Raw genomic sequence first — 13881 nt, forward strand, 5'->3', positions numbered from 1 at the left:
GTCAAATAAACTCTCATCGACTTTAAAGTTCTCAAACAGCAAGACAGATGTGAACCTGAAACTTCAATTCAGGTAATTTTGGAATCTCATTCCATTAAAGTAATTGACTTTAGTCAACCCAAATACAAAAGGCTCTGCTCACCTTCATCTCCAACCTTCACCTAACTTGAACTTAATCGAACTCCATTCCAGTAGTCTCATCGTGAGTCACGCTATTTCATTGTTCTCTCTCTGACTACTATTTTTTCTGGGTTTTTTGAAGCCCTCCTTTCACAAAGTACATTAATTTATGCATGCCCTTTATTTACTGCATTGTTTTTTTTTATATTGGTTATATGAGTTTTGTAAAGACTTGGGCTATATATTATCATAATTATTGGATTTTTGCTGGCATCTAGGCTCTAGCATATTAAAATCCATTTTGGGAATTTGGGATTCAGTCCTGTCCCTAATTCTGTTGAATTTTGCTACCGACCTAATTTAGTATCAACTTGTGGGAGAACATGAAAGGGATAGAGAAAAGGATGGGAATTGACTTCAAGAATAATGCCAAAGAGTACCCAAATCAGAAATGTGCAGTTTTGTTAGAGTTGAGGGATTTGGATGACAAGATATGTCCTGTGGAGTTTGGTATTTCCAGAACGCGCCGTGTTAGTGGACCGGGTTTTGAATAATCCGAAATGACACTAGCTCCATTCCAAGAGGACCATTGTTGATTGGGAAAGGATTACGAATTCCTAATTGCCATCCGAAGTTGAATGGCATTGGAAGTAAGTACTCTACCTTCTGTTTTGAATTGAATTTTTCTTAGTTTCACATTGGATCATGTTGTTTAGTTGAAAGCAATTCTAGTATTTTATTCAAATGAAGTTTCAGTCTTTCATGTTTCGTATGATCGTCGTAAGCATGTTATACGCCACCTACAGTGTAAACAATTGGGAATGAATTCATTGCAACTGCTTCAAACTGAATGTATTGACTTATTTTGAGTTAGTTACTTAACTTGTCAGTCCAAACTCCCCAGGAAGAAGGCAAAAAGAAAATGACTGGGTAGATAATAATCCTTTACAAGTATTGAATATTGATGGAATTAGAAAATGGTTAATTGAATGATGATGTTTATTTCAAAGAAGAATTTTCTTTGGTTGACACTGGATAGTGATGTTTATTTGAAAGCAGTTTCTAATCTTTCGTTTAAATGCAGTTCAAATCTTTCATGTATCGTATAATCTTGTTAAGTAATGATCACGCCCGCAGTCTAAACAGTTGGGAGAGGATTCCTTGCAACTATGTCAAAATTGCATGTATTGACTCATCTCGAGTTAGTAATTTGTATTCTCTCCTGTCCAAAATCCCAGCAAGACTAAAGAAAATGAAATGGCAGATGGTCAATCCATTACAGCTATAGAATATTGCATGAATTAGAAAATAATTAATTCCTTCCAATCATAACTGACATATGATCACCGAATTTATAGGATTTAAGTAATTGCAGAGTTGTGGATGTGGAAATGTTAATCATAGAGGTAGAGGCTGCGGTGTTATTTCAACTATTGCAGCAAGGGGGTAGGGGGATAAATGAGGTCTAAAACTAATTCAAATGCATGTGTTGACTTTTCTTAACTTAGTGATTTGTCTTCTTTGCTGAGTCCATACACTCCCATTTTGACTCCCAGGAAGCAGACTAAAAGAAAATTACAGGGTAGATAGTTAATCTATTACAGGTATAATATATTGGAGGAGTTAGAAACTAACAGTTGCTTTCAATCATAACTCTATATGTATAATTATTGAATTTGTTCGATTTAAGTAATCTTAGAGTTGCTGGAAAGTCAATCATAGAAAGAGGGGCTTCAGTTTTATTTCAACTATTACAGCAAGGGACTAGGGGGACAATGAGTCTTCTATGGAAATGAGGTGTTCGAGTATTACAGTCATGAAAAATCCATTGAAGGTTTTAATTAGGATGTGCTTTCATCCTATTTGCTCTTTTCTGCTCATCATTACTGCGATATTTTCCACAGTGGGAGGCAGCACAAGTACATTTCAGTCCGTTAGAGATGGCCAGACTATAGTTTCAACTACTGGAAACTTTGAGCTTGGATTTTTTAGTCCTGCCACTGGTTCTAATAACCGATACCTTGGGATATGGTACAAGAAGATATCGGCTACCATAGTGTGGGTTGCCAACAGAGAAGCACCCCTTACTGATTCATCAGGTGTTCTGCAGGTCACCGACCCTGGAATTCTTGTCCTCCTCAACCATAACAAGAGCATAATTTGGTCCTCAAACACATCAAGATCTGCAGAGAATCCAGTGGCCCAGCTTTTGGATTCAGGAAATCTTGTTGTAACGGACGGCAGTGATACAGACCCTGAGAATTTCTTGTGGCAAAGTTTTGATTACCCAAGTGATACACTCCTACCAGGTATGAAGCTTGGTTGGAACAAAGTTACTGGCTTCAGTAGGCATCTTACATCATGGAGCAGTCCACAGGATCCTTCTCTAGGAAAATATACATATGAACTTGATCGCAGAGGATATGGAGAAGAAATTTTGAAGAAGGATTCAGTTATGATATGGCGAACTGGACCATGGAATGGAATCCGATTCAGTGGCACGCCTCATTTAACTCCAAACTCCATATTCACATACAATCTTGTTTTTGATGATCATGATGAAGAATATTATATTTTTGAGCTTCTTAACAGCTCAGTTTATTCAAGATTGATCCTCACTCCAGATGGGCGTGTTCAGCGCTACACTTGGATTGATACAACCCAAACTTGGGGATTTCTTTATCAAACAGCTTTAATTGATAACTGCGACAGTTATGCATTCTGTGGTCCAAATGGTGCATGCAGTATTGACAGTTCCCCAGTATGTCGCTGCTTGAATGGATTTCAACCCAAAAATCCAAAGGACTGGGATGTAGTGGATTGGTCAAATGGCTGTGTGAGAAGGACTCCACTAAATTCAGTAAATTGCAGCGGTGACTTGTTTGAGAAGTACTCTGCAGTGAAATTGCCAAACACAGAGCAGTCCTGGTTCAACAGAAGTATGAATCTGAAGGAATGTGAAATGGTGTGCTTGAAGAACTGTTCCTGCACAGCTTATGCAAATTTGGATATCACGGATGGAGGATCTGGCTGCTTGCTGTGGTTTGGCAACCTAATTGATATTAGAAATTTAACTGTAAATGGGCAAGATATTTATATAAGAATGGCTGCATCAGAACTAGGTACAGACTCTTCAACCTCAAACTGAATGTGTAGTATGTTCAGTAGTACTTCACAGTTTTTTTTTCTTTATTAATTCTCTACTTCCTCATTTTTTTCCTTTCAAATTCTATATAGGCCTGGATCATGACAACACAGTTATCAATGCTAAAGACTCTGAATCTAAGAAGGTTAGAATCATACTATGTGGTACTCTGTTGCCTACTGGACTGCTGATCGTGGGCATAGCCCTGGTATTTTATTGCCGGAAGAAGCAGCCCAAAAAATATGGTAAGTTTTTATGTACTCTTAAGCCCTCCCTTTTCCTAGTCCTGTAGTTAAGATTATAGAATTTATAGGAATATTTGCTGTTGTACCAATACGCCTGTTAGCTGAATCCCTCATCGCCTGGTAACCTTTTAGAATGTATACAATATAGAAGTATGAGCCTCTGCACCCGTTGCCAATTGGTTTCATGCTGTATGCTCTAGTTCTAAAACGACCTCACTTTAGCTTATTTGGGAAGGATTGATTTTGTTTGATTACAAAAGAATTACTTCCTATAAGTTTATTATAGGAAATTAATAATTAAGTGCTTTATTATGTTTGTTGGTCCGGATTGTTTTTTCAGGACTAAACAATCTTAGGGTAGCTCATCATTTTTTAAAATCATACTATCTGTCCTGAGAATGCTAAGAAGTTACAATGAGATACTGAGCATGTCTGTATGAATGAATTAAATTATCCAATATGGTTTCAAAATGGTTTTTTACTTTGCAGGGAAAATGAGGAGCAGCAAAAAAGAAGATTCAGAACTTACCTCAAGAGAAGAAGATTTAGGACTTCCCTCAAAGAAAGAAGATTTTGAACTTCCATTATTTGACTTGGCTACTGTCGTTTGTGCCACCGATAACTTCTCAGAGAGCAGCAAACTAGGAGAAGGTGGATTCGGATCCGTCTTTAAGGTAAAATTTGATAATCCTCCATACAATCAAATTGACACTATCCAAATTCCCAGTTGCATGGTGCATGTGTAGTTCTTTGGTCATGACACATACATATGATTTCAGGGTATGTTGAAAGATGGACAGGAAATAGCTGTGAAGAGGCTCTCGAAACATTCTACTCAAGGACTGGATGAGTTCAAGAATGAGGTTACACATATTGTCAAACTTCAGCACAGGAATCTAGTGAGGCTTCTAGGATGCTGCATTCAGGAAGATGAAATGATGCTGATATACGAATGCATGCCTAACAAAAGCTTGGACTTCTTTATTTTTGGTTTGACCACTCAAAAGCTTTAATTTGGCCTCATTACTCCACTTTATTTTCCAATCACCTAATGCTGCCCCATTTTGCATGCTATTTTGCAGATCAAAGAAGAAGCTTCTTACTAGATTGGTCTAAGCGCTTTGACATTATTAATGGTATTGCTCGGGGGATCCTTTATCTTCATCAAGATTCTAGACTGAGGGTAATTCATAGAGATCTCAAAGCAGGCAATATCTTATTAGACAGTGAATTCAACCCAAAAATCTCAGACTTCGGCCTGGCTAGAAGTTTTGGAGGAAATGAAACTAAAGCAGAAACGAATAAAGTGGTCGGGACATAGTAAGTTGCTCAAAACAAGTAATGCATAATCGACTTTCTTTGCTTTTAGAATAGTTTTTGATTCAATGATCTGCAGTGGTTACATGTCCCCAGAATATGCAATTGACGGGTTCTACTCGATCAAATCTGACGTGTATAGCTTTGGTGTTTTGATGCTGGAGATAATAAGTGGGAAGAGAAACAGAGGATTCCTTCATCCAGGCCACAACCTCAACCTGCTTGGACATGTGAGTGCCAACTATTGTCTAGTTAACAAATTCTTTTTTGATTCATTGTGCTTCTTTTGTTTAGTTAAAAAGTATTGCTCCTTTTTAGGCATGGAACTTACACACAGAAGGCAGGTCCATTGAATTGCTTGCTACATCAGTAGGGGACTCCATTAATCTACAAGAAGTTCTGCGAGCGATTCATGTGGGTGTTTTATGTGTTCAGCAAAATCCACAAGACAGGCCAAGCATGTCAGCTGCAGTTCTAATGTTAAGTGGTGAAGGTGTGCTGCCTGTACCTCAGAAACCTGGTTTTTATAATGAGAGGGCTCTAACTGAACTCCAAGTCCATTCTTCTTCACAAGCATGTTCAGTTAATATGCTCACTTCCACCTTATTCGAGCCTCGTTAATTGATATTTCATGTTGGTGTAATTGCAATCCTTTTGTCTTTGGAATGAGCTTGAAGTTGAATGAAAGAATTTAATTTCTTGAGTATTTCTGTGGTGTGCCTATCTAACAATTAACTTCTTTTTGCTTTATTTCTTTCATTCCATTAGGCTCTAAACATTTAAGGGCTTACAGCTGTATTAATCATCCTAAACCTTATTGCTCGAAGGGTTTAGGGTTTTGTCCTAGGATTAAGGTAAAAGAAAAAGGAGAGCAACTTTGCATAAGCTTGCGTGCTGGACTGTACCCTAGACCGTGAGTCACACTAGTCTAGTCTACAAGAAGTTGGTAAAAATAACAAACGTTACTGACAGTCTCCCACTAGGTAATATATTATTACTCTACTAGACGTTCAAGTGTTCAACATGAGGTGGCCCTCCAAAGATCCATCGTCCATGGATTCCATGCATGTGAAGCTCCTCATGTGTTTTATTTTGATTTTGTTGATCAGCGTGTTGAAAGAAACAAGACCGTTACGACTTATTCAAGAGTAGCTCCGCATGGTTTGCTGTCTTGTTCTTCAACTGGTAACCAGTTTGCGGATTCCATCACCAATCACATGTATTAGTATAACTTAGAACATACTGTATGGATTAGATATCCAATAGTATAACTGCCATCATGTTCTTCAAAATGTCTTCCCCACTCTCCCTCAACTCTACCAAGACTCAACAAAAACAAGCAAACCCTTTATCTTTTGGAGTTTTATTCAAATCTTTAGCAATTTCAGGCATATCCTATTATCGTTGTACATTTCAATCTTAATCCTAACATCAATGTACATTTTGTAACTTTCCAATCTCCTGAAAACCTTCCAACACAACTTCCTGGCCGTAGCTATGCGTCCCCCAATCACCCTCCTACCAATTTAAGCCACATTCTGATCGGAATGGTTGGCTCCGTCAACACATTGAAGCACAGAACATCATACATTGAAGCATGGTGGCGGCCCAATGTCACTCGAGGATGCCTCCTTTTGGATCCTCCTACTGCAGCGTTTTTGCCTTGGCCTTCATCCTATCCTCCTTTTCGTGTCAATGAGGACATCACTAGATTAAACGTGTACCCGAAAATTTTGAATACGGTCCAAGCACGCATAGTGCGTTCAATTTTGGAGATATTTACAGAAGGTGACAAAGATGTAAGATGGTATGTAATGTCGGATGATGACATCATTTTGTGGTTGATAATTTGGTTGAAATTCTGGCAAAGTATGAGCATATTGAGTACCATTACATTGGTACGAATTTGAAGTGTGTCAAGTCTAATTTCAATTTTGGGGCATTCGGTGGTGCTGGTTTTATTTTGAGTTACCCACTGGTGGCAGCATTTTTAAGAAAGTTGGATGAATGTATTGAGAGATATTCATACTCCTGGTCTAGTGATTTTACATTAGGCCTAGTGCATCTCCAACCCTTTAGTTGAAAGTTATAGCCATTTCATGAATTTGACACTCTAGTGTCATTTTTATTCATTCATAATTTGCATCTCAAACTCCCTTTAGTCAAAACCCATAGCCATTTTAGAATTTTAATTATTTTAGACAATTATTTAACTACAATATGAATTTACATAATTACTTTATATAATATATCGTCATTAATTAAATTTTAAAATATTTTTTTATTTTTTATTTATTTTTAGGAATCATATATATATATATATATATATATATATATATATCTATCTATCTATCTCCACGTGCCAATACTAAGTGTCGGCCGATATGAGTTTCTTTAAATTACGGATAAGATAAGATTTTCTATCTTAAATTTATTATTGATTTTAGTGCCATTTGTCAGACATTGAGAGGTGGATGAGATTACATTTTTTATTTTTATCCGCCACGTGTCATATCCTATCTTCAGATATATATCATTTTCCAACCCTCATTAAATATGGAGTCATTCACTCCATCATATCTCACCAATTCACAAACACTTCTTTTTTCATATCAAAATCTTAGAAAATCTGAACTTCCTTTTTGACTTATATTTTTGGTACGTTGTTGCAATGAATAGGTTGCGTAAAATGCTAATGCAAAAGGAACGAGAAGTTGTACCAAACGAAACAAAAATCTTTATCTTTAAGAACGATCATAAATGAAGAAACATGAAATCAAAAATGCAATTACCTCATTTTTGGGCTCCAAGTAGATGTTTCCAGACTCCATTAACGTTAATATGATATACTTTTAGGCATAAAAGTTGTAAGCGCAACATGAGAACGATTGAAGATGATGATTGCTAAGAAAGAAAGTGTTAGGGTTTAACGATGAATGAAGAGATTAAGAAAGAAGTTTAAGTACATGTTTTATAAGGTGTAATCAGAAAAACAAATTGTAATTGTAATAAGATATTGTCTTTTATTGTAGTTTTACATTATGACATTTTAGTCTTTCAATAAATCAGAAGGTTGTAAGGCGAACAAAGTAGTTAGTAGGTGACAATAGCCGCACTCTTCAGTTATACATATGTTTTTTTTTTTTGGCACAATATATAGTTATACATACGCTAGAGCAGTACATTTGTGAGGACTGCATGTGATTTCATATTTGTTTACGAGTCACATGATAGGATTAAATATATATATATATATATATATATATTTTCAAAAGATGAATCATATTTCATTGCTTTGTAAAATAGATATGAAAACTTAAAATGTTAGTGTTGTGTATCAAAAGAGTATGTATGACCATACTCATACAAGCATGCTATTTCTTTCAATTTTCTTATTCATTCATTCTAATTTGATATGTTGGATTCAATTTTTTATTTTTTTGAATATGGGGTTTGATACTCAGTTAGCTTGAAGGTTCATCTCACACCTATGTTATTACTGTTAATAGTTTGGGAGACTCTATTAGGTAATAGCTGATATCCACGTCTAATGTTTAGCTTGTAAAAAGTAAGAAAGATGTAAAGGCTAATTTCTGATGGTTTATTATGAAATGAATGAACTTTGATGTTGTTGTTTTACAAAAAAAAAAAAAATTACTATAGATTTCATAGAAGAAGAAAAGTTAAAGGTAACGGGCAGTGCAACTCTAACAAATGTTACTGACAGTCTCCCACAAGAAGTTGGTAAAAGTAACATCTCTAATATATCTATACTAATATTAACATAAGAGACTTTGTTAGCCAAAACTAAAAAAATGTACTGAAATACCCCTGAAATATTAAAAAACAAAGCACAATTTTCATTCTCCAGGACATAATCGTCAAAACACTAAAACAATAAAAAATTAGATAAAACTGAGGAAATAGAAAAAGATTTGGGTTCATGTTCTTCCACCACTAGGCCAATAACCTTAACACATGACACTTTTTACACAACGAAAAAAAAAAATTTGTTGTGTGATGAAGGAAAGTGAATCATACAACACGTTTAAAAAACTTACGTCGTATAAGGCTATTAAAATTCAGAAGTTTTTAGCTAGAAGGTCATTACACAACGCTTATAAGAATGGTTTGTTGTGTGAATAAAAAAAAATGAGCGGCAAATTTCCCTCCTACCTCGACTCAAATGTGGCTCCAAATTTATACTACGTTGTACAATAGTATAGTTATATATGTTGTGTGAGTGTAGCTTTGCAAAATGTCATACAACAGTTTTTATTTTTGTGTTGTATGATTAAGGAATATATATTGGGAGGTTTGGATGTCCCTCCAAATGCCCTCAAAACCTACAAATTTTGATTAACATATATGTGATGGTTGTAAGCGCCAACAACATAAACTACTTATTTGTGTTGACTGAATGAGAAATTTCTATCCTAGCGCCAAAACTGAAAGTTTGATTGCACATAGCGGGAACTTCCCCTCCTTATAGTCTCAGCTCAAATTTAATGTGTGTAGAATCAGACAACGTAGCTTTATTTATGTGTTGTTTGATTCATGAATACAAAATAAAAAGACTCAAATGCCAAAGCGTTTGACAAATTAACTAGGTTACGGCTAGCAAATTTTGTCTCCCACTTCATTTATTTCCAATATTCGGACAAAACACCAGGAAAACACAATTTCTTCATCAGTCGTATTCTCTCCCCGAACACAAGTCATCACCCAAAAGCCATCCCTTCTCGACTTGAGATTAGTGTCCTACGTACTATCTCGACTCAGCCATCACTCAATTCCATTTGTGAAGGAGGATTCTGCAAATTGGGAAGAAGGATGAGGTTCTTCAATCTGTTGAAGATTAAGGTTTACAACTTCGATTTGGGGATTTGTGGGCTACTCGATTTAAGGGTTTCAGAGCCACTCGATTTCGATTTGGGGATTTGTGGGCTACTTGATTTAAGGGTTTCACGGCTGCTTGGTTTGGGGGTTTTGCTAAGTTTTTCTCTCCTTCTCTGAGCTTTGATTCGACGCAACCTAGAAGGAGAAGCAAGCATAGTTCATGTTCATACTTGCTCCTCCGAGTATGGGTTTTGGGATCAACAACCTAGAAGGAGAAGCAACTGCGAACCCTTTCGATCTGTTAGGCGATGACGACAACGACGACTTAAGTCAACTTGCTGCTATGGTGGTGGTTCCTGCTGCCACCCAGCCCAAGGTGTTTTCAGCGTGATATGTCTGCCAAGTTCCCCTCCAAGCCTCTCCCTCCTGCTCAAGCTGGTAATTATTCATTCATTTCTTGGCTTTTCTTGTTATGGAATACACTTTTGACTATTAGATAGCTTTGTAACTCCATTAGAATGCTTAGAACTGAAATAGATTAAGGTTCAAATACTGCACACCATGTGTTTGATAGTATGCCTCAAAGACAACCACCAAGCTGAACCAATGGGCTGTTCTGTTGTTTTTGATACCTTAAAATAGATTCTTCAATGATAGCTTTAAACTCGGTTTCATGCAAAATGAAGTTGAAATGAGATACTTATGCTATTTTGAAGTTAGCAGAGTGTTTCAGGATTTCTGTGGAAATCAGAAATCAGCATTTTCTATCAATTTGGATCTCTGTTGGACCATTCATTTGAACTCCGAATAACTTGAAATTTTGCGAAATTGCAGCTTTATATGTCTAATTCAAATCTAGAGAGTCATGATTGAAATCACTAAAAGGATGATTGTTGGTGAATTTTTCTTTCTTGCTACCAGTTTTCTGAAAATTTCTGAAACTTGCAGCAATCTTGTTACAAAACAAATGATTTTAGAAAATTTTAAAATTTTGTCAATCCTCAGTCTTTAGCATGTTAAATTATACATGCAAAGCATGCTTTTAAAGTTAATCTTTAATCCAAGAAGCTTACTCAACCTTATTGAAAAGTGCCAGCAAACTGTTTTTCTTGCAATATTTGCATTGTATGCATTTGATAAGTGTTTTCTTTTGAATTAAGCCCACACATGGTGAAGTCTAGCTACTGCTTACATGAATTTGAGGACTTTTTAGATCTATTATAATAGGTAAAATTAATGATTTTGATGTTTTCCGATACTATGTTTAGTTGGTTATTGAATTTAACCTGATTTGCAAGGCGCGTCGCCTTTAGCCAAATTATGATGTTCTAACTTGGTTTTTTCAATGCAGGTTGTTTACCAACTTTGGCCACAACACCAGTCTGGATAGGTCTATACCAAGCTCTTTCGAATGTGGTAAATGAGGTAACTAATGAGTCTCATATTAAATTCTGTACTCAATATTGGTGATATACTGATGCTTACTTGCCTTTGACAGATGGGAGACTCAGTGCAAGAGCGAAGTATGACTTGAGTGACAATTTCAATTTGAAGGCTAATGCTCAGGCAAAGTTTTGTTGGTTTCATTTTCAGACTACTCTTCCTTTTTGTGTGTGTGTGTGTGTGTGTATTTTTAGAAATGTGTAAGTAATGACCTAACTGACATTCTTTTCCCTTTCCAGCTTACAAATGAGCAACATATGTCTCATGGCATTGTCAATGTTGATTACAAGGCCAGATCACCCATAACATACTTATATATTATGTGTGTCTGTATTCTGGCATTATAGTTATTTTCTGATCCTTATATAAACTAAAGAATTGCAAGTGCCTATGTCTATTTTAAATAGATTCCAACCGTGGAATGTATCCAAATGAATTAGGAGTGGTAATGATACTTGCATATCTGCATGTTCTCTAGGAATACTTCTATTGACTATATCAGTACCATAAAAACTAGTACTAAAATTGGCACCTTTTCATTGGCATGTACACTAATTTGTGGCAACTGTGATTCTGGAATTTGGCTAGTCCATGTGTTTGTGTGTGGGGTATTTTGCTGCTGAATTATGTTATGTTGTCGTTATTCAGGGTCTTCTTCAAGTGAAAAAGACTTTGCAGAAAGATTTGGGGAGAGAACCAAATAAGGGTGAACTAGCTGAGGCAACAAGTATGAGTGTGGTTCAAGTGAAAAAACACTTGGAGGTCGGTCGAGCTGCCATAAACAAAGTCATCAAGGTATGTATTTACTTACATATTAGTTTTACTAATTTGGCTTCAAATGTGAAGAAGAGAAACTAACCGGTGATTGTTATTTTCACCTATTGCAGCATACGTTCCATGACACTATCAAGCTTTACTCGTGTCGCCTTTGGCATTGAGTCGGTAAGCTTTCTTGCCCCCAAGACCCTAAGCTAGTTACTGACATTTTTGTTCATGGTAGAATAGTGGTTAATATGAGTCCCTTGATAGTAATTGTAATGAGCAATATGTAGTAACATGCTTGGAACATCATCTTTAGATCAATGGAGTTCTATAATTGCTTAGTTGATCATTTGTAGTTTCATGTCCTATTTCCTAAGGGATATATTTTGTTACAAGGGCCAGGAACTTAGTAGCGTGCATATTTGGGGCCTAAAGCTCACTGCATTGAACTATTAGATTGGTTGCATGAAAATGAAATTTTGGACATATGCATATTACAAGGGCCAAGGAAGGATTGCAAGTTACAAGGGCCAAGAAAGCTAAGATGCTAAAGAATTTGTTCAAGAAATTTGCCAACCATCAATGAAGACTTCATAAGAGGCATGTTTTGGAACAATGTGTATCAACTTTTGAGTTCCCAAGTTCGTAGGGCATGTACACTAGAATTTTTTTCTTGTTATAATGTTGGCTTGGATGATTGGGAAATGCTCCCTTTAAACATTTGAGGTTTATAGTATGGGTTTGATTACTCATTTGATGTTTTCTTTACAATTAATCACTGTTCATCAGGTCAAATGGAGCATTATTATTAATGCACAAAATTCAGGAAATAAAAATGATCATACAACCGATTTTAATAAATGGCAATCCAACGTTGTCTCAATACACACAATTTGGGTATCTACATAATGCATTTTTATATATCACACAATGGTTTTACAAAAACCATGTATTCTCATTTACAATCACACAACTGTAAAAATTGAACTATGTTGTCCAAAACTAAGTCACACAACGATCATACTCTACAACTGAAGTGTGAGTAGAAATCAGACGACAGTGAAATTAAAAAAAATGTTGTCTGACTAAGCTTTCCAACAACAGTTTGGAAACAAGTTTTGTTGTATGAATGATGTACTTGCCATGCGCAGCATGGTTGCACGGCAGCTGTGCCTGGCATCTGCCGAGTGAAGGCACAACGCTGATAACAAAAAAATGTTGAGTGTTTGTAAGTCATACAGCGGTGCATAACCGTTGTGCCATTTTTCATCACACAACGCGCCGATACACAACGGACATTGTCCATATCCCACAATGAAAAATGTCCGTTGTCTGTTTCGTTTTTTGGCCTAGTGCACGTTCATGAAATCAAGGAACTGCTCTCTCCACGTTCGGTTCAACCTCGACTGCTCTCTTGGCAACGGGACAAGGTTAATATGTCGCGGGTTCTTTCCGAATTTTATTGGTGCAGAGATTCTCACCAGCCATTTCAATGGAACAAGAGTTTTCCTACGACGAATTCCTCTAAAGCCTTCAGAAAATGTGAAGCTTCCGTTCTCTCTCATAAGTCGGCAGTTTCCTATTAGATTAAGCTTTGCACTAACAATAAACAAAGCTCAAGGCCAAGCAATTCCAAATGTTGGTGTGTACCTCCCTAATCACGTCTTCAGCCATGGCCAACTTTAAGTAGCTTAATCAAGGGGAGTATCCATACAAACAACCAAGGTCCTAATCAAGAATAGTGCCATTGAAGCCATTGAAGAACCTGGAGCTTACACAAGGAATGTTGTATTTAAAGATGTTCTAACGTCATGCTAAAGGCAATGAGATGATGACCATTGTAAGAATAATCTTTCTTTACCTTTTACATATATACAGGTTTATACTTACAATTTATTTATTACTTCATGCATACAACTTTCAGAACAATATAACAAATCATTTTCATTTGAATTTATGACAGGATCCTATAATAAGACAGTTCAATTTGATGCCACAGCTTCAAAATGA

The 13881-nt window shown here is 36.3% G+C and overlaps 1 protein-coding gene and 1 long non-coding RNA gene across 5 annotated transcripts; both read left to right on the forward strand.

Moving 5' to 3' along the window:
- On the forward strand, positions 1 to 5533 carry LOC112164956 (G-type lectin S-receptor-like serine/threonine-protein kinase At4g27290). Of its 3 annotated transcripts, XM_040506186.1 has the most exons (9): positions 1 to 202; positions 399 to 770; positions 2025 to 3242; positions 3358 to 3510; positions 4000 to 4184; positions 4290 to 4500; positions 4593 to 4830; positions 4907 to 5057; positions 5146 to 5533. In XM_040506186.1, coding segments are annotated over exons 2-9 (2460 nt in total). In that variant the 5' UTR covers positions 1 to 202; positions 399 to 769; the 3' UTR covers positions 5449 to 5533. The 3 variants fall into 3 exon arrangements, with proteins under 3 accessions (XP_040362120.1, XP_040362118.1, XP_040362119.1); XM_040506184.1 differs by having other exon boundaries at positions 399 to 3242; XM_040506185.1 differs by having other exon boundaries at positions 511 to 3242.
- A 4117-nt stretch (positions 5534 to 9650) lies between these two features.
- Positions 9651 to 12055, forward strand: LOC121049028. 2 transcript variants are annotated; one of them, XR_005799165.1, is made up of 4 exons: positions 9651 to 10104; positions 11018 to 11091; positions 11165 to 11904; positions 11997 to 12055. It is a non-coding gene; the product is annotated as an uncharacterized LOC121049028 (long non-coding RNA). The 2 variants fall into 2 exon arrangements; XR_005799164.1 differs by having other exon boundaries at positions 11165 to 11998.
- Positions 12056 to 13881: the final 1826 nt, after the last annotated feature.

Source organism: Rosa chinensis, chromosome 5 (assembly GCF_002994745.2).
Source record: "Rosa chinensis cultivar Old Blush chromosome 5, RchiOBHm-V2, whole genome shotgun sequence".
Classification (NCBI taxonomy): Eukaryota; Viridiplantae; Streptophyta; class Magnoliopsida; order Rosales; family Rosaceae; genus Rosa; species Rosa chinensis.